General features: G+C 39.9%; 1 protein-coding gene across 5 annotated transcripts in view; it reads left to right on the top strand.

Annotated features, from left to right (window-relative positions):
- obsl1b (obscurin like cytoskeletal adaptor 1b) overlaps positions 1–20,230 on the top strand; it is a 35,028-nt gene extending 14,798 nt beyond the window's left edge. For 4 of the 5 annotated variants that reach the window (XM_042084458.1, XM_042084457.1, XM_042084459.1 and 1 more), the window contains 18 exons: positions 6,032–6,307; positions 6,393–6,665; positions 6,824–7,099; positions 7,249–7,524; positions 7,687–7,962; positions 8,157–8,432; positions 8,556–8,825; positions 9,073–9,339; positions 9,449–9,718; positions 12,777–13,043; positions 14,050–14,316; positions 15,863–15,975; positions 16,146–16,299; positions 16,678–16,839; positions 16,941–17,045; positions 17,323–17,589; positions 17,842–18,111; positions 19,315–20,230. In XM_042084458.1, the coding sequence (XP_041940392.1) occupies positions 6,032–6,307; positions 6,393–6,665; positions 6,824–7,099; positions 7,249–7,524; positions 7,687–7,962; positions 8,157–8,432; positions 8,556–8,825; positions 9,073–9,339; positions 9,449–9,718; positions 12,777–13,043; positions 14,050–14,316; positions 15,863–15,975; positions 16,146–16,299; positions 16,678–16,839; positions 16,941–17,045; positions 17,323–17,589; positions 17,842–18,111; positions 19,315–19,325 (4,076 nt within the window). In that variant the 3' untranslated portion in view covers positions 19,326–20,230. Of the gene's footprint in view, positions 1–158; positions 417–831; positions 1,120–1,311; positions 1,588–2,108; positions 2,385–3,405; positions 3,682–3,800; positions 4,077–4,326; positions 4,603–5,190; positions 5,467–6,031; positions 6,308–6,392; positions 6,666–6,823; positions 7,100–7,248; positions 7,525–7,686; positions 7,963–8,156; positions 8,433–8,555; positions 8,826–9,072; positions 9,340–9,448; positions 9,719–12,776; positions 13,044–14,049; positions 14,317–15,862; positions 15,976–16,145; positions 16,300–16,677; positions 16,840–16,940; positions 17,046–17,322; positions 17,590–17,841; positions 18,112–19,314 lie in introns of all 5 variants that reach the window. The other variant, XM_042084455.1, reaches the window with a different exon arrangement.
- The last annotated feature ends 512 nt before the right edge of the window (positions 20,231–20,742 follow it).

Here is a 20,742-nt window from a genome sequence, read left to right as displayed (position 1 = left end):
AACCTGTGTTTAATCTGTTGTCAGACCAGCTCTCACACGGTCGCTTCTCTTAAACTCCCATTCTTTTCCATATCTCCATGAGTCTCTTATAAAATACTTTGTGAAAACCACTTCAGAGATACTGAAAACCTCTTTGTATATATGAAAATAACGCCTAGCTGGACCTATGAGATTTGCAGTCATACGTGAAGTTGAGAAGTACAAGTCTAATGAAGAGAGAAGTCTACAAAATGTTGACTATGAGATGTCACATCCAGCCACCAGCCCTGCTGATGGGTGCATAGATGAAGAAGCTCAACAATCACCAACCAATGCAACAACTATACAAACATACACAGGCCAATCAGAAGAGCTATGGCCCTTGAAACACCGTCATGAGGATGACGATGTCAAAACATTTAAGGTGGATGTTGAAGGTGATTTAAATAGTTAGCTCAACCACAAAGTGGCAATGATGTGAGCCCAAATTGTAGGAATGATTGATCTGCAGTCCTTTCATTTAACAACTCTAACTCATTCTTAATCGTAGGAATTAAAAATTTTAATCAAAATAATGGAAAAGTTATTGTGTTTTAGTGAAATAGATTAATTGTATGCACTGAGAAGTACTTTCATCGTTTAACTAAAGTGTACATTAGACATTTGAGTCAAAACCACAGTCATCTTAAACTTGTAAACATCCAGTGACAACATTGCGTGATTACATCAAATTAATTCTTGACGCCATAATTAATCTCTAGTCAAAAATCTCATCGCACGGATCCTTCAAATCCTATTTCATATTTAGTGACAGTAACACAAGTCTGTTTATATAACTTGAAATATCCTCAGCTCCCTCAATGGAAAATACCACACCTTCTGAAGTGGAGAGACAGATATCCAATGAAGCAGAAAATTCTGTAGTAGAGGATAATGACACTGGACGCCCTACTGCCGAGGTGGTCTTGTGCCGAGATGAATTACGTGATGAACCAGATGTTCTCCAGCAAGATACGGTGGAAATGCAATCACTTGGCACGGTGGAGGAAATGGTGGTCGTACCATCTATGGTGTTTCATAGAGAGGAGGTCGTCTGTGAGACCCCGGAGCGCACAGAACAGTCTCATGAAGACGTAAAAGGTGACTCAAGGCTTTTTGTCTGTTGTAACAAATTAATTTGTTTCCCCTGCGTAAAAAAGCCACTAACAACTTCTAGTCTCTTTGTTTTGTTGCCTATATATAGCAGCTAAAACATATATTCGCATGCAAATCAAACTGTAGTTGTTTGGTGATGCTAATTTCAATCTCTTCCAAACACTCAAACACTTGTAGACACACAAGTGACAATTGCAGCTGTCCCAGAGATTGAGAGGAACAAATCCACTGATGCTGGCTGCCCAGTTCAACTACAGTGTGAGGTCTCAGACCCCAGTTCTCCAGTCTTTTGGTACAAGGATGGCACTGAGCTCCATCCTGAAAATGGATTAATTATCCAATCAGAGACCCCCACTAGGAGACTCATTACTCCATCACCACAGCAGTCTCACACTGGAGTATATAGCTGCAAGACTGTGGATGATATCATTTTATATAAGGTGGATGTCAAAGGTGATTTAAAACTAGATCACTCAATTTAATGATTAATTTAGAAAAGATAAATAGTTGCAATGTCTGTTAACTCGATACAGAAAAAAAACAGCCGAAGCGTAACCATTAAATCAACTTCAACATACATTATTATAATATAAACTCATGCTATGTTTAAAACTGCTGAGTTACCAGACTTACTAAATGTTTCATGTTGATAGTGTCTGCTGAATACTATTACACCTGTTTATTTCCTTTCTGCAGACTACAGTGTATTAGCTCTAAGCCATAAAATACAAATTTTATCACCAAAGCACAAAAATCAATAACCTGACATTTAAATCTGAAGAACAGTTCCGATCAGATCATGACATGCTTATTACCGTACTTGATTATAAAATGACAATCCTGATATTATAACTTTCCCAAAATAAATAATTGACAAAATATACAGTACTTTCAAATCTATCAATTACTTATAAACACAATTTTTTAAACTACTTGTTTGAATTTTGAAATTGGTGTTTAATTAAACCCCTCAGCTCCTCCACCGATATTTTCCGCCATTCCCGAAGCGGAGAAGAACAAATCCATTGAGGCAGGCAGCCCTATTGTCCTGCGATGTGAAATCTCAGACCCCACCACTGAAGTCTGCTGGTACAAAGACGGAGTGAGACTCCACCCGCAAAGTGGCAATGCCATCTTATCGGAGGGCACTCTCAGAACTCTTGTTGTCCATGCAGCAGGGCCATGTCACGGTGGAGTGTACACTTGTGAGACTAAGGACACGGCACTCCAGTTTGCCGTGGACATAAAAGGTGATTCCAAACAGACCCACAGAATGGTAGTAAACTCCCTCTTAACTAACACTAACCACCTGCGCACTGTAGTAATGACTAACTAATGTTATGGAGCATTCCCCAGAATCCCCACTCCTTAGTTTGGTTTAGCTGGCGTGCAAAGACATGACATCTCCTAAGTAAACTACATTTAAATTCAGGGTCTCACCCCCAAAAGATCAGTATTAATACCACAATAGTGGTGTAATTCCTAAATGATAAATATTATCATTATGATTTTCATTATTAATGTTTGGGTTGAATCTAATCTAAAAGCTGTAGTATCTGTCTGTCTGTCTTTAAATGTGTTGTCATTGAAATCCACAAAGGCTTGTTGTCTGTAGCTGTCTTATCTTGTTCATTAAAGTATGTGCATGAATATGGCATACATGTGACCTAACGTAATCTTTTAATCCTCTTAATCTTGAATGTAGTTCTTCAGAAAACGGAAGACTTGCCACTTAACATGACTGCAAAGTCACACTCTACTTGACACAAATGGACATTCACTGTACAATAATATACTAGCAAAACATTCCCAGTTGTATTCCCAGTAATGACTTACTCTTCCCAGACTGATGCCCTTGTGTTGTCTTTGTTTTAAATGTGTTCTTGTCTTTTGCTTCGGAAATGTGCAATCCTTATATCTTGCGCTCTCTGATCTTGGATACATGCCTTCTGTTTCATAGTTTTAGCCGATATGAGTTTATTTTGTGTTGACGTCTCCAAGTCTAATTACTTCAGTATTACAAGGTGATTACCATGATAGCATACTTAAATATACTTTTATACTCTCTCTTATGTGTTAATAGTCTGTCCATTGTGTATTTCATGTCTTCAGTATATCATCAGTTTAAATATTACAGTGTCTGTCATTTATGGCAACAGTGACTCCCTCAGCCTGTACACTCGCCGAATACTGCTATACCCTATGGCATGAATGATTTTAAAATATTTCACTTTTTGACTAGTGTCCCATTACATTTAAAAATATCCATAGCTCCACCAGTGAAGTTTTGTGCCATACCTGAAGATAAGCAGAACCGGTGCATTGAAGCAGGCTGCCCTTTTGAACTCGAGTGCGAGATATCAAATCCTGCTGCTCATGTCACCTGGTACAAAGATCGTAGAGAACTGGAACCCCAAGGTGAAATTGAGACTCTGTCTGAGGGGGCCAAGAGAAAGCTGTCTGTCCCAGCAGCTGAGGTTCACCACACAGGGATATACACCTGCAAGACAGCAGACGATGCCATCAGATTTAATGTGGATGTCAAAGGTGACATGCAAATGTTTTAATTTCTGATTTGTCTTTCATGTGTGGTACATAAAGTTTTTTTCTTTTTTTTTTCAGAAAGCATAGTAATGTTCTTTTTTATGCAAATCAACCCTGTGTAGTTCCATCACCAAGGTTCATACCACTTCCAGAAGTAGAGAGGAACAAGTCTGTCACAGTAGGCCAGCCAATCGTGCTCAAATGTGGGATTTCAGACCATAATGCTGAGGTCAGCTGGTATAAGGATGGAGAACAGTTGTCTGGGAAACATGGAGTGACTATGGAGACAGAGGGAAACGAGCGAAAACTCATTGTTGCATCAGCAAGTCTTTCTGACTCCGGGCAATACAGCTGTGCTGTTGCTGATGATGCCGTTTCATTCAAGGTGGATGTTCAAGGTGATTCTTTCACTACACTGTCACCCAGATTTTCAGTCTGTGAGGTCCTAACCTTTGTCAAATTTATTTTCTTTTCTGCAAATTATTTTCCAGATTGGTGCCTCCACTTGGCCAATAATCTGTTTGCATTTGATGTTTGATTTTTAGATTAATTGTTTGGCATTTTTATTTTCCTTTATTGGGAATTCTAGTGCTATAACTGAAATCTTCACAACACCCTTCTTTTAAACCTTCCCCAAAACTCCCATAGCTGTTCCTGTGAGGTTCTCAGCACTTCCAGATGTTGCAAGGAACAAGTTTGTTGAAGCAGGATGTCCCATTGTGCTACAGTGTGAGCTCTCAGACCCCACTGCCCAGGTTTCCTGGTTTAAGGATGGAAATCAAGTCCTCCCAATAGCTTGTCTTGACATCCTATCAGAGGGCTCCTTCAGGACTCTGATCATCCAATCAGCAGAGTTGAGTCACTCGGGAGCATACACCTGTCACTCTGAGGATGATCGCATAGCATTCAAGGTGGATGTTGCAGGTGATTTTGAGCATATACTTTTCCTCAAAACCACTAACTGATTGTGTCAAAATAATGCTTCATCCACTAAATGCTGTTTGCCAGAATTAAAACGTTTAACCTGTAACAGTTGTGTAAACATACTCAAAAATTAGAATCCTAAAAAGATTGAAAATTGATGAATACTTACAATTGACCATCTAATTGTATTTAACCAAAACTATCCACACCAAGTTAAGGACATATGCTTAGTGTTTAGAGAGTGCATCGAGTTTGTAGATCATCTCTACTTTTGCTTTCTCTGTGAAATTTTGAATCTGACAATGATCATCTTTTTTTCATCACATGACCGGTTTGGTAGCATCTTAATATTTCTCAGGTATGATATAAAGCAGTATAAAACAAGCCATTTTTATACATCTAAGTAGTGATTCATTTAACACATAGAACTCCTAAATCTTTAATCACACATAATTGGTGGTCCATTTTGCCATTATTAAACTGTTTTTTTTTTGTTTTTTTTTTAAGAAAGATACACTGCAGTAGAAAAAAAACTGTCTTCAGTGTGATCATTAAATTATTTCTTTGAATGAATGGAAACACCTGTAGCTTCGCCAGTGAGGTTCTCAGCTGCCCCAGAGGTTGAGAAGAGCAAGTCCATTGAAGCAGGCCGTCCTATTGTTCTCCATTGTGAGATCACAGACCCTACTGCCCTGGTTCAGTGGTACAAGGACGGAGAGCCGCTTCTGCCTCAGTCGGGAATTTACATCCAGTCAAATGACACCACGAGGACACTGGTTATCCAGTCAGCCGAGTTTACCCGCTCTGGGTTGTACACTTGTAAAACAGCTGATGATATCAGTGAATTTTATGTGGACGTGAAAGGTGACATACAACAATTTTGCCAAAAAAAAAATTGTCACACAAAACTAACCATATCGTTGCAGCTTATTAATTCTATTTCCATCGTAAGAAAGCCTTCCTTTCCACCCTCTGAGAGATCCATTCTGCTACTTTTGTCAGCCATTTATTTATTTTCCTAATACTGGACAACTTTTCCACTTTTCCAAGTTGTTCAGTGCTCATCAAAACTATCTGTCCTTTTTTGTTTTGTTTTTTTCTCTCATCTCTAGTTGCCATCCATTAGACATATGCTTTTCATTTTAGCTACACTTCAGAGAACCCCACTTGAGGATCAATGCATGTAATGTTATGTGACCATTTACACAACTCTAACTGCACTACAAACCAAAAAGGCTTTCATTAACCAAGTTATCACATTGTTCTTGCTTCTACAGTGGAGACTGATTTCTCCAGAGTTATCCAACCAGTCATCGCCAGTGCTCAAAAAAATTAAAGCATGCTTAACTTAACGCAAATCTTGTCCCACTCTCACACAGAAAATGGTGGAACTCAATCAGATGTGTAACAAGATCATTCTTCTCCACAGCACCTCCAGTGACATTTGTCTATGTCCCCGAAGAAGATCTCCACAAGAACATTGTGGAACAAGAATGTCTCACCTTGTCATGTGAGGTGTCAAGGGCTGATGCCATGACTCAGTGGTATAAGGATGGAGTTGAGGTGCAGCCTGATGACAATTCCTCACTGCAGACAGAGGGCACAGTACGCAAGCTTACAATCCAGGCGTCACAGCTATCAGACTCTGGAACATATACCTGTCGTGCAGGAGACAGCGTCTTAATGTTTAAGGTCAACGTAAGAGGTATGGATCAAATTGAAATATAGGAATAAAAGACAGGGAGGGACATTGTGCCATCAAATTTCACTGACAAACTATTTTCTAACAGAGCCACCAGTCAAAATTGTGTTCCCAAAAGAAGATGTCCACTTGGATCGTCATGTCCCAGAGGAGATAGTGCTGAGTTGTGAACTCTCCAGGCCCAATGCTTCTGTGACTTGGTTCAAAGATGGCCAGAAGTTGCAGGAAAGTGAGAATATCAAACTGAAGACTGAAGGGCCATACAGACGACTTAAGATTCTGCGCAGTGGTGTAGAGGATTCTGGGGAATATGTCTGTGATACAGCTGATGACAGAATATTCTTCCAGCTGAACATAACAGGTATTTAAAATAAATATCACTCACGGTAGATATTGTAATTATAACATAAAAAGGCAATACACTGTATCTTCTCAGGATTACTAAAAAAATACAAGTTCATTTGGCTCTGAACCTGAACAGAAAACTACATGTTAACACTTCCCATGTTCCTCTTGTAGAGCCACCTGTGCGTATTATATCTCCAAGCCAGTCCCAAATGGAACTTTGTCAGCAGACTGCAGAGCGGATGGTGCTAAGTTGTGAGATCTCCAGGGCTAATGCAGTAGTTCGCTGGTACCGGGATGGGCTTGAGGTGGAGGAAAACGATAATCTTATTCTGGAGGTGGATGGAGTCTACAGGAGGCTTATCATCCCAGAGACTACTGTTAAAGATTCTGCTGAATATGTCTGCGATACTGGTGATGATTCAGTCACCTTCTTTGTAAACATTGCAGGTACATATATGCTACATTACATTGAAATACACCATACTTGAGAAATTGGAAATGTCAGTCTCTACTAGTCAGTTTTCCGGATTATTTTGTTTTAGCATCATTTTACTTTTACACATGGTAAGAAGCTCTGCCTGTTCTTCCTCACACAGAACCCCCAGTGAGGTTTATCCGTCCAAGAAAAATGGCTTGTGGAGTGGACGTCTTTGTGGGTGACCCTATTTTGCTTGACTGTGAGGTATCAAGAGCAAATGCTGAGGTGACCTGGAAAAAGAATGGTGAGGAAATTGAAGAAAGCACTAAGGTCACCATATTTGAAGATGGTCTGATTCGCCAGTTATCCATCCTGTCTGCTACCCTGGAGGATGCTGGCCAATACATGTGCGATGCAAAGGACGATGTCATGGACTTCCACGTCAGTGTCACAGGTAACATTTCCAAAAATGCTACTTTTAATGGCCAGATCAGCATTAGAAAATTATATTAATTAAATTATATTAATTAAATTATATTAAATTATATTATATTAATTAAATTACATTAATTAAATTATATTAATCCATTTCTTGTTGTTTCGCTGATGGTTCCAGAGCCACCTGTTCAAATCCTGAGAAAAGACGAGATAGTGACAGAAAGGCACATAGTCGCACCTGATGACATTGTGTTGAAGTGTGAGTTGTCTTGCTCTGACGGAACTGTCGACTGGTACAAGGACAATGAGCGGGTTGTGGAGAGTGAGCGCCTATCATGTGAGGCTGAGGGAGCGTTTCGAACCTTGGTCATCTTAAACGCAGAGATTGCTGATGCTGGAGAGTACATCTGTGATGCAAAGGATGACAAGGTTCAATTCTCTGTTACAGTTGAAGGTAAGCCATGGTTATTTTGTGCAATCTTAACTTAATTCAGACATTTAATGGCATTGTGAAATGTATTTACTCCATTATTCTTAGCCTGAAAAGGCCTCATGAAGTAGACAGTTAGGGATTCACCCACTTACGACATCAGTGTCTTTCTGTACGTGGGGTTAAGACAAAAATCAGACTGTTGTTTCATTGTCCAGAGGCACCAGTGACCATTCTAGGAAATTCAGAGCACCCTGAACATCATAGCCTGGTAGCAGGAGATGACCTGATATTGGAGTGTGAGGTGTCTCGGTCTAATGCGCCGGTTGAATGGTACTGCAATGGAAGGTTATTGAACCCAGACTCGCGAACACACATAGAAAGTCGAGAGACAGTGAGGAAGCTTGTCCTTACGTGCCTTGAACTCTCAGACGCGGGGGAATACATGTGCGATGCCGCGGATGACAAAATGATAATCTTGGTGAGAGTCCAAGGTAATGAAACGGTGATTTAATAAATACTGAATGAAGAGGATACAGTGTAAATTTCTGGCTCACCACTGCAGTAATGTGTTTATATTTTTGTGATCATAATTTGTTTCCATTGCTGTCTTTTAGAACCACCGACAAAGTTTCTCAATACAGAAGAAGAGAACAAGATTGTCACCAGTGAGAATGACAAGGTTACACTTTGTGCCAAGGTGAATAAGGAGAGAGCCAAAGTTCGTTGGTTGAAAGACAAGGAGCCCCTCATGGGCAGTCGTTTCAAAACTAGCACTGAGGGAAAGAATCATTACCTCGTCATTGACCCAGTGAAGAAGTCAGACTGTGGTAGATTTGTGTGTGATGCAAGCACAGATGAGATGAACTTCACTGTGCTTGTCAAAGGTAGGTTTAGAGCAACAATAGCATGCATATACAGTATATGGGATCTGGGAAATTTCACCAAATTAAGATTCTGATACCATCCTAGCAACATGCAGTATGAAATGAGGACTGAAACAGGGCAGTAATCAAGGATTTTTTTATTTTAACCATGTGATGGGTTTTCCCAGATCCCACCACATATGAGCCTGATTAACTCTCTCTTATCAATCTAAAGTAACACTGAACTGTGGAACTCTTTTGAAATTAGAACTAAAGGTGAAATTTTCCAAGCCTCTGGAAAATGCAATCGGCCTAAAGGATAGTGACCTCGTTTTGCGATGTGAGCTCTACAAGCCGAGAGGAGATGTCCAGTGGCTCAGGGACAATCAAGAGATAACCCCCAGCCACCACTTCACAATCAGAGCCAATGGCTGTGAGAGGAGCCTCACCATACACAATGTCACATTGGAGGATGCTGGAGTTTACACCTGTGAATCCAAAGATGAGAGGACATGTGCAACTGTTGAAGTGCAAAGTAATTGAAAAGATGTCAGAAAATGGTCATGTTTTGATGGGTTGTATTTTTAAAAATACATTAGCATTGCTTATTAGCATTTCATTTTCTATTTTGGTTCAATCCACAGAGCCTCGCATTGTTGAGTTTATTGCTGAGTTGCACAACATTACTGTCATGGAGGGAGAGGATGCCACATTTAGATGTGTCCTGTCGCCGGAGGACGCTAAACTCGAGTGGTGCATGAATGGCAAGCCCATTGTTGCAGACGAGAAGTTCACCATGTCTAGCAGCGGCCTGTCCCACACTCTTCACATTCATAACTGCCAGGTCGGAGACACCTCCAGGGTAACTGCTGAAGCCGAAGGAGTGGTGTCCAAGGCCAGTCTTCGAGTGCAAGGTGAGATTCTGTCAAACCCACTCTCACTGTCTATGCATACTTTGCCTGATGCATTTAGTGCAACATGATCCTGACATATTTTTGCATCTAAGACTAATGCAATAGAAACCTTGTGTGCTCACAAAAGTCCTACAGTAAGGTAAAGCTTGTGTTTAAATGCTGACATAATATTTTGCAAACTGTAAGGGACTTATCTGGTGATACTGTTCCCCTTCAGGCCCATCGCCAAGGGGGGGCATTGGGGGGGCAATGCCCCCCTTCCAATGAGCATCGTGTGCCCCCCCAACAAAATCCACCCAAACGCCAAGCTCCCCTTCCAAAAATGAATGACCAAGGAAAAAATACTTAAAACTGTTGCCAGTGTTTCTGTGTTAATTTGCAAATATTTGATATATTTTTATGAACATAATGTGCAAGAGTGATGCCCGGAAAAAAATAAATCATCTAACAAGAACAAATGTCTATGACCTCTGAACTGGCACTGTTGCAGCGGTAACGTCTCTTGTGATGAAAGGTGCGCGGTACAGCTTTTTTTTTTTCTTAAAACCTTTACTAATTTTGTTAACATCATAGATGAAAATCAAAACAATCGTTAAGTGTGTCCAAAAATTCAGAAAATGCATTACTTTAATATTACAGTATGTTACTGTTTAGGTGTTAAGCAAGCACTTTTGTCCCAAAATTACAGGGCACAGGGTAAGTGTTTAGTTAGTAACAAATATTACTAGTAGTCACTACTGTGCGACTAATACTGTTATTAATAGGCCCAAAGCATAATTTACAGAGCCTGTGAGGTGTCATTGCAAGATATTTTTGTATATTGTGAGAATGTGCGCTCATTTTAGTAAATTGTGTGCTCATTTTACTAATTTGTGGTCTCATTTTACTAGATTGTGCCCTCAATTTAGTAAATTGTCTGCACATTTTACTACAATGTGCGCACAATTTACTAAATCATGTGCACGTTTTAGTGAATTGTGAGCAGCTAATTTTACAAAAATTAAAATGAGAGCCCGATTTAGTAAAATGAGCACACAACTTAGTAAAATGAGCGCACATTTTCTGGATATACACCAAAAAATATCTTGCAATGATCCCTCCAGGGTTCCGTAATAATTGTTATACAAGTTGGTATACAAATTGTTTTTGTTGCCACTAATGCTGTGTGCAGTGTTTTACCATGTCTGCCTTTCACCCTGATTGCATGTTGCATGTTGTGTGGCTAATGTGAATTACAGAGGCGGACAGAGTACACAGCTTCATTACTTGAGTAAAAGTACAGATACCCCTTGCTAAATTTTACTCAAGTACAAGTAAAAGTACAACAGTCAGATGTCTACTTAAGTAAAGTACTGAAGTAGTTGTTTTTAAAAGTACTTGAGTATTAAGAGTACAAGAGTAGCCTACATTTTCTAAAAATATTGCATTACTACTGCCACAGTGCTTACATTTATGTACAGAAACGTCCTACATGGAGTTATGAAAAATGTTAATGTTAATACCTTGGAGAATGTAAAATGAATTGAAAGTGAAATCAAGTCATTTTCATCTTTTTACCATGTTGCCAGGGATAGGCAGTATTTCTAATACATGTATTTAAAATACGTATTTCAAATACAAAATACTATTTTGTAATTGAAACACTTGAAGCGAAAACTATCATTAACTTGTTCAGAAAATTTAAAATAGTCTGGAGAGGTGGGGCCACGGGTTGGCACATTCCCGGAATGGACCTGCTGCGTCTTCATCCATTGTTTCGTCCATGGTTTCGTCTCTTATCTAAATCTGACCATGGAGTTGACTTTGGCGAAAAGCTGAAGGTGATTGCTGATAGGCTGTCCCAATCAGTGGTGCCTGCACAATCCAATCACGTTTGAGAGGGAAACAAGAAATTGAGGGTTTCCGAGATTTTTTTTTTCGAGGTAGTAACGGGTACTCACAGTTATGGATAGAAATGTAGTGGAGTAAAGAGTACAATATTTGCCTCTCAAATGTACTTGAGTAAAGTCATGAGTACTCCCCAAAAATTATACTCGAGTAAAGTACAGATCCCTCAAAATTGTACTCAAGTACTGTACTCAAGTAAATGTACTCTGTTACTGTCCGGCTCTGGTGAATTACATAGTCGGAAAACCCCAAGTCATCTATAAGAAATGTCACTGAGACACTGACCAAAGTCTTCTCTGCTGGCCTAGTATGTCTGTCAGCAACCTGAGTAAATATAAGCCATGTTGGCCTAATTGTTGTGGCAGAAAAATGCTGCTACTGATCAATACACAATTTAGGCCTGTTTATCATCTCATGTAATTGCTTCCGTGATCCTACTAACTTTTAAATACTTTTACTAACTTTAACTTCAAGTAAAAAAAAAAAAATCAGTTTTTGAAGTTATACGACTATAATTGCGTCGTGTGTGCATAATGACTGCACACCTACTGTACGTGTTTGGGTTTGCAGTCAGCTTTACTGTTAAAAGTATGTGCTGAATGTCCCCACCCAACCTGCCTGTTACCCTTGATATTGTGGTGAAAGCAAAGGCCATCACATCATGTTCTTTGCAGGCCTGAGTAGCTCTTTAATGCCACGTCAACATATTTGAGATAAATAATGACCCCCTCAGACATGCCAGAATTGTTGAAAAGGTGCCTGTGATGGCTTGTGCTTAGCAGCTTCTCCAGTTAGGATTCCTTTGTTAACTGACAGACACAAGTGGTACCACTATGTAACACACAAACCACTGAAATGACCCGACTGTAAGAGCACATCAAGTACTACAATGCATTTCCATGGTTAATGGTTTTGTCCTTCATAATTAAATGTCATTTCATTTTAATGTATATTAATGTACATGATAATTACTGCCATAAACATGTAGGCTACATCACAGCAAGCTAACTGTTATCAGTGCAGCTGTGTTACTCTGTCACTGATATTTGTACAGTAGGCTAAGGCAAGTCTGCCGGTTGTTAGCCATTTAGCCTACTAGTTGTAGAGTAATAATGCCTAACTGTCAATGGTGCATATGTACATATACATATTCTGTGCTGCATGTGTTCAGAGGCACAGGTGGTGTTTACCAAGAATATGGAGGATGTCGTTTCTGAGGAGTTTGGGGAGGCCACGTTGGAGGTGGAGGTCAGCCTGGACTCTGGCGAGGTGCAGTGGATGAGACACGGGCTAGTCATACAAGTCGGGCCCAAGTTCACCCTGAAACAAATTGACAGGAAACGTAGCCTGATCATCCACAAGCTCGTCCTCTCTGACCGCGGCACTTACAGCTGTGAAACGCTCCACGACCGCACACAGGCAAACCTCAGCGTGGAACGTGAGTACGCCTGTGCCAAGTTGCTTTATCACTATGCGCTGTTGTTGTTTGTTTACCGGTTGCCGGTGTCCAGCGATGCCGCTCCCGCGACTTGACCCGTTGTTACTGCCATTTGTTTTTTTGTTTTTCCCCCCCAAACACACTTGATTATCTGAGTCAGAGTAATATGAGCTTGCTCCCTCTGCGACACTTCTTTTCCAACTGTGACGACCACCAACAGGTGACTGATAGTCGACCTACTGATTCTCAGGGAGCAGAATTCTAAATTGACATAACATCAGAGGCAGGGATAATTCAATTAAGCATGTCAAAATGAAAACCAGCTTGCAGCTAAGATGGGGTCCTTGTTGGGTAACCTCTTAATCCCCTTTGCATGGCTGTGAAAATGTAGATATTATCAGATGAGTATTTGAAGTAGTTTTTTTTCGCCATTTCAGAAGTTACTCAGGTCATGGTCAGTTTACTGATGCTCTCTAATGGGGTAAAGTCTTCACTGTAACTTGAATTTACACATATATAGACTAATGTAATGTTCTAAAGTCTAAAAGACATAAGATAACATCAGTTGTACACATGCGTAATATTGCATTCAGTGTTTTGAAGATGTTTAGTATATTGTTGTTAAGCTTCTGTTGGGATAAAGCAATCAGTTGGAGGAAAGTGTTTGCTATGACGGCTGTTGGCACATCTGATGAATTTGGATATCTTCTCATTGCAGCTAAATTTATGCACTGGCCTTGAGAATCTCTGGTGGTGTCACCAACTCTCAAAAATAAACCACTCTTTTCTATTGGGAATGCCTGTCTGAAATGTCAGAAAAAAGAAACTGTTAGCTTTGTTTTTACTTCCCATCTATAATGTTGGACTTAAATATATTAGGGCCTCATCTAGCTTTGGCAGTAATACCCCTGCCTTTTAACTGTGACTGCATTTCATTCTATGAAAATATACATTCAATGATGAATTTATATCATGACCAAACTTTGTATTCATACCCACTCCCCAGCGAGAAAAATAAAAATTCGCAAAGGTCTGAGTGAAATTCAGACTTTTGAGCGTGAGACAGCCTCATTTGAGGTGGAGCTGTCCCACAACAACGTCGAGGCAGTGTGGCAGAAGGAGGGAACCCGCCTGAAGTCCAGCAGCCGTTGGCGCATGAGCAGCAAGGGCCGTGTGCACGGCCTCACCATCTCCAACCTCACCCTAGAGGACACGGGCACCTACTCGTTCTCCGCGGAGAATGCTAGATCGTCAGCAAGATTAACTGTGAAAGGTAACACACACACACACACACACACAGAGACACACACAACCATTATGACCATTATAACCATTATGACAAAGTGACTCACGTCTAACATAGAGCAAAAGTTAAATTAGCAGTCAGTGGGCTGTGTAATGGGTGTGTTCCTCTAACTTTTCCAGCAGAGACATATGGACATCTGGTGAAGTAGAAGCTATGTAGCTATGTTAAGCTATTAATAACTGGTAATCTATTAATAACTTACTTGTCAACAAATTATGAGTAAATGTCACCATGGGCACCCATAAAGAGGAAACTTTGCTGACAACAATCTTTTTAGGTTATATAGAATAGCAACATCCTGGTAAATGTTTTCAAGCAATCACGTCAAACTAAACAAACCTGGGGTTAGATTAGTGCAAAAGGTATAAGACTATGCTATAAACATACACTTATTTATTGAAATAGTCAATATAGATACATAGTGAAGCACAGGGCCATTGCAAGCCTTTTGAAACTGGGCCACAATATTATTATACATTATTATTATTATACTGTGGATTAATTATCCACAGTATGATAGAATAATGTAAAGCATTAAAAGCATAATGTAAAAAAGGAGAAAAACTGCCCCTGCCCTGGCCAGCCCCCATGCTTACAGCCCTGTAATGAAAGGAATAGCATGGTAAATGGTGTTTTGTTAAACTAGGTCTGTATAGGAAACATAGGCATTTGTGATGAGACTACAATGCATAGCTGTTAGTATGATCTACTGCCAACTCTCTTACTGGTGTACGACAACAAAAACAGCAGTCAATGTAAACATCAGTGCTGAGGTGGGTTTCAATCCCTCACTCACCAGAGTTACATGAGACTCCCACCCATGGAGCAACTGAAAAGATACACATTGGAAATAACATTCCAATGCCAGCTATGGAAGGGGGGGGGGGGGGGGTAAAGGAGAGCCGAGCCATAACGTAAGCTCTGAAAAGGGCTTGGTTTTCAGCCGCTGATGGCAGGACAATGGCATGGTGGCGCGTCGGCCGAACTACCACTCTTGCTATGCCTCAAGTTACCGATGTAAAAAAAGACCCTCGACATCACATGATCAGATTAAGGCTACTGAAACTTTTGAGGTATTCACAAGCATAAGTCCAGTGTGTAAGGTAATCTCCGCTATGTAAAGTCACTCAGTAGCACTTATCCCTCAGAGTCAGGGACCTGTCAGTATGGATGACAATAGTATAAATACTATCATTACTATGCGATTGCTATACAAGGAGCTCTGGCAGAGAGTGTGATGGAGCAGATTCAGTCACGATGGAGCCGCTCCAAAGGATTCATGAGGGGGAGGACACAGGAGACGAGATGTCGCTGTAAGATATAGGCTATCATATTCAGTGGTGTGGCCTTAATGATATTAATCTATTCCATAACACATATATAACAACATGTCACCAAGATATCACAAGCTAGCCTACAAAAAAGGTCTCGGGTACTGTTATGATTTCATATTTAGCACTGCAGCATTCCATACTTGTTTGTGTGTGTGTGTTTGTCCGTGTGTGTATTTCAGAAACTCCAGTGACTCTTCTGAAAAAGCTTGAGGATGTAAGATTCCCAGAGGCCTCAGCGGTTACCATGGAGTGTGAACTATCAAGACATAATGTAGAGGTTAAGTGGACGAAGGTAAAACAAATTTGTATTTTTTCTTTCTGTGGGCATTTACTACTCATTATAACGATACTGTTAATTTTGTACACTCTTACTCTAACAGATGGACCACTGATGTGCCATAATTTACATTTAAAAAAAAAATCTAACTTGGCTAACTGATGTGTGTTTCCTCTGAAACGCAGGATGGTGTGGAACTGAAGCCCGGCAAGAATCATCGAATTTATTCCATGGGACGGAAGCGTTTTCTTCAGATCTTACGCTGTGAGATGGACGATTCTGGTGTTTACATGTGCGACGCTGGAGACACCAGCACTAGCTGCTCCTTGGAAGTATATGGTACTAATTTTTAATATATCTGTGCACACTGCCATATGTCCATACTGCTCCACTATGTACAGGTACAGTATTTCAGTTTTTCTAATGCTGACATCAACCTAGAGGGGTGATTGTGAGGATAAATCAGAGCCCTAGATAGAGGTATACAGCTTAGGGATGAATGGTACAATACTGCCATCTGCTGGTAATAGAAAACTAAGACTTGATATATTTATATTTGAATAGATAGATAGATATGTAGATAAATAGATAGATATTCTCTAATATTGATATAATAATGTCAATATATGTTTACTTAAATTTACATTTTCATTTTATAAATCTAGTGTTTTTTTTTGTCATTCATTTTCATTTGCTTGTTTTTGTTTGTTTGAACAGAACCTGAGCTCGAGGTCATCCAGAGCCTGGAGGATCTGGAGATCCAGGAGGATGAGAACGCTGTGTTCATGTGTGAGCTGTCTCTGGACAACATCCCAGGAGAATGGTTCAAGAATGGCGAGAAGATCAAACCCACCAGCACCATCAGGATCCGACAGGAAGGTCGTCATGCGTGCTTATTTTCCACATAACGTGCAGAGTTAATGTAAAGCATACACTGTAAATTATGTAGTCTAAATGTTTATGTCTTATGTTATGAACAGGAACCAAGCACTTCCTCCTGATCTGCAATATCAAGGGAGAGGACTCGGGGGAGATCAAATTTGTTGCCAAAAATATTGAGTCTACAGCTTACCTGGAAGTAGAGGGTAACATAAATCTCTTTATAGTATTTCTGAGAAGTTCTTATCCAACAGCATTCTTTAAACTTAGACCATAGCCTTTTAGCAGAACTGCTAAAACTTGAACCCACAAGTTGCCTTTCAAACATCCCTAATTAAACAAGACAGGGCAACTTGGAGAGTTTGTGTCATGCACAAATGATTGACCTTTATGAAAACATGTTGCTTTTGTTTATGTGTTGCTATATTTGTTTGTTTGTTCTACTTTGGTTTACTTATGTCTTATTTAACTTGATTCCAACAGAACTCCCAGTAAATATAGTTCAACCACTGCAGGACAAAATTGCTCTAGAAAAGAGCCGCGTCCTTCTGGACTGCACTGTGTCCAATCCACGGTGCAGTATCCGCTGGTACAAAGGCAGCAATGTGGTCCTGCCATCCGAGCGCTTTGAGATCTGCAGTGAAGGCTGCTACCGGAAGCTTGTGATCCAGCAGGTGGCGCTAGAAGACGAGGGAACTTACAGTGTCCAGGTTGGAGATTATTCGTGCTCCGCCAAACTGACAGTAGAAGGTAAATGAATTAGGTTATTTCAAGTACTGCATGAATACAAATGTTTTGCGTGTATTTCAATGTTATGTAACCTACAATATATTTTGAGGTGTTGTTTGTAGTAGAATAATAATGATTAAAAAAAAATGTAAATACCAGTTAATTTGTACCCACTGTTCATTTGTACCCTCTAGTGACAATTATTTCAGTGATCAGTAAACACTAAAACTGCAGCACTCAACAACTCCACGCTTCTCTTCCATGTGCGGCCAGCCCAGTCCCTGCTGATGGTGCGCGAGCTGCAGGATGTGGAGGTGGCGGCCCCTGACGAGGCCTGCTTTGAGTGCGAGGTCTCCATGCCGGTGACCAAGGCCCCAGTGTGGACGCTCAATGGGGAGAGCCTGCAGGCTGGCCCTCGGGTCCTGCTGGAGAAGATGGGCACCGTCCATAAACTCACGCTGAGGCAGACGTCAGCGGACATGACCGGTCCTGTCCAATTCACGTCCGGAAAAGCCAAGAGCACTGCCAACCTTGTGGTTAAAAGTAAGTGTTCTGAATAATCACAGAGTTAAATTCTGATCAGAGGCGGCAGGTAGACTTCACTTGTACAGCACAAGACATGCCTAGTCAGACCTCTGTAAGGAGAAATGAAAGAAACGTTGGTTAGGCGGTTAAGTCACCTATTAAATTGGGAACACTTAATAGCCCAAATAAACAAGTTATAAATAAACAATTTCTTAATGTATCTGTGAATGTAGTGTAACATCACCTTCCCATGGGATGTTATGGGAAGATTAGTTGTGCCGATCAAGTTTCTGGGTCCTGGATATTGAAAAGCCTCCCATGGTGTAGTCGCCTGCCATCTACATTTCTGGAGCATATAAGGGCTGCAGAAGAAGGTTGTTGACAAGAGCCTTTCAACCAAGTCAACACCTTTGCTTGGATAAGTATCTTGCCGATGGTTAGCCAAGAATACGCGATAGGACTCGCTGTAAGCAAACACTTGCGTCGTCCACCTACCATATGCATTGTGGGACAACGGCCCGTAGCCACAGTGGCCAAGCTGAGAACCGCTGAGGTAGGATCATCTGATCCGACTTCAACAGTGTGTGGTGAGAATGTAAACGCTGGTCCTCTAATCGTTAGTTAATGGTCAGTGTGCTTAAGGAAGCCATGTCTTCTCATCGTAACATAAGGCTCTTGGATGGAACACTACAGTATGAGTCATACACATATCACATCCCATCATTTATAGTTGTAAACTTTATTAGAGTTCACATGGAAAGGAAGTTGGTGTTTTAGTGATGCTAAATTCAGTGCCTTCTTGTTGTGCAGGAATATCAGACTTTAAAAAAATAGAGACCATCACTGCGCACACTGGTCCTACAGTATATTATGAATTGTTTATGAGGAGCGAACGTCATATTTCGCCGTAAGCTTCTTCAGGATCACTCTCTATCAGAGAGAACCTGAAGAAGCTTACGGCAAAACGTGTCATTCTGTCCTCACAAACAATTCCTAATATTAGACCGGTGTGCGGTGATGGTCTCTATTTTTTAAAAGTCTGATATTCCTGCACATCACCAGCACCTGGGATTAAAAACAGCCAGTGCATAGGGATTTTATCTAAACAGTTATTATTGTATATTACAGCCTTTTGTACTATAAAATCCAACTTTATTCACAATCATTTATTCATTAACTTATGTATATACTTTTTAAAAAATTTAACATCTTGTTTTTCAGGTGATCTTTGAAATATGAAATTGTTGCCGGCTAATGTCCCTGAAGAGGATCTGCATTAATATAGATTTTGAAAGGATATTCAGTTTTCTTACTCGTTAAACTGGGGTTGAAACTGAAAATTCTGTCAAACGTGATGACTTGAATCTATTAGAATATCATGTGATCAACTGATCTGCTGCGTTGCTTAAATCATCTGGAGAAGGGCACTACATACACAAAGCATCTGAAAAATAACAGTGAGCCCATGTGAGGGATTCTCAAAAGGTTTGAAGTTTAATTTCAATCTTAATTTTTTATGTTTTGTATTTGTATTCATATGTTTAGGATAATCAAAAGAAACCAAACATTATTATATAATTGTCAACAACTAAACTTGGTATATATTTTATTTTCATTATATTTCATTTATTATACAACGACAATATACCATGATATTATCCAGGTCTTCTCATATTTGATTCTCAATTTTTAGTTCTATCCAATGATCAGTTATTTTGTCAAATGTAAGTTCATTGATTGATGTATATTTGTATTTTTGTCCTTTGTATAGATTTTTTAAAAGAAAAATACATAGTCTCTGGGATGCAGGCTTAAGGGTATTGTGAAGCAAGTCAAGGGGGGCCGTCTAGTTTGAAGCATGCTATGTACATACAGCGGGCCAAATGAAAGGTTAACTTAGAATGGTTGATAACTGAAACATATTACTTATTATATCACGTGACTTTTCAGTTGCATTTCACAAATAAGTATCGAGCATGTACTAATCAATTAAGCTCTATTCCTATGTGGAAGCTGTCTTTTCTGAATTCCATTATTATCATTTTGTTTCAAGCACCCTCATAGTTCTGGATTTATTGCATCTCTGACTGTTTCATTTGTTTTGGAAGTATCTTTCAATAAAAGCTTTCTTCAGCCATGTTGTGATGATTTACATTCTGTAAAAAAAAAAAAAACACACAAATGCTAAGTTTTTCAGAGTTTCACCAACTTCAATGACCATAAAAGGTTCAACTAAATTACAAATGTCTCAGGAAATTATTTCTGAATTGCATGGGTATTGAATGAAATGTGAAAGCCCATTTTTGTCCCCCTTTAAGCTGCAATTCAGCAAACATGTAGATGCTCTGATATAGACGTTTGTATACATTTAGTTAACAAATAATGGTGAAGGCAGAGGATAAATAGATAACATACTGTACACTACCGGTCAAAAGTTTTGAAACATCTATTCTTTTAGTTGTTAAGCAAAAAGGTTCCCCAACAACATGTGGGGACTTCTTCAGGACTGAAAACCATTCCTAACATCACATCCTGTGGGTACTCCTTCGGGTATTCCAAGTACGTGGTTTAGTGACAAACCTGGGTTAGTTAACTCAGAGTAGATGGTAAACCTAATAGAAGAGCTGCATGGCTTCATTCTCCTAACAA

Source organism: Alosa sapidissima, chromosome 2, assembly GCF_018492685.1.
Source record: "Alosa sapidissima isolate fAloSap1 chromosome 2, fAloSap1.pri, whole genome shotgun sequence".
In the NCBI taxonomy this organism is placed as follows: domain Eukaryota; kingdom Metazoa; phylum Chordata; class Actinopteri; order Clupeiformes; family Clupeidae; genus Alosa; species Alosa sapidissima.
Note: the sequence above shows the minus strand (reverse complement) of the source record. Positions and strands in the feature narration are given on the sequence as shown.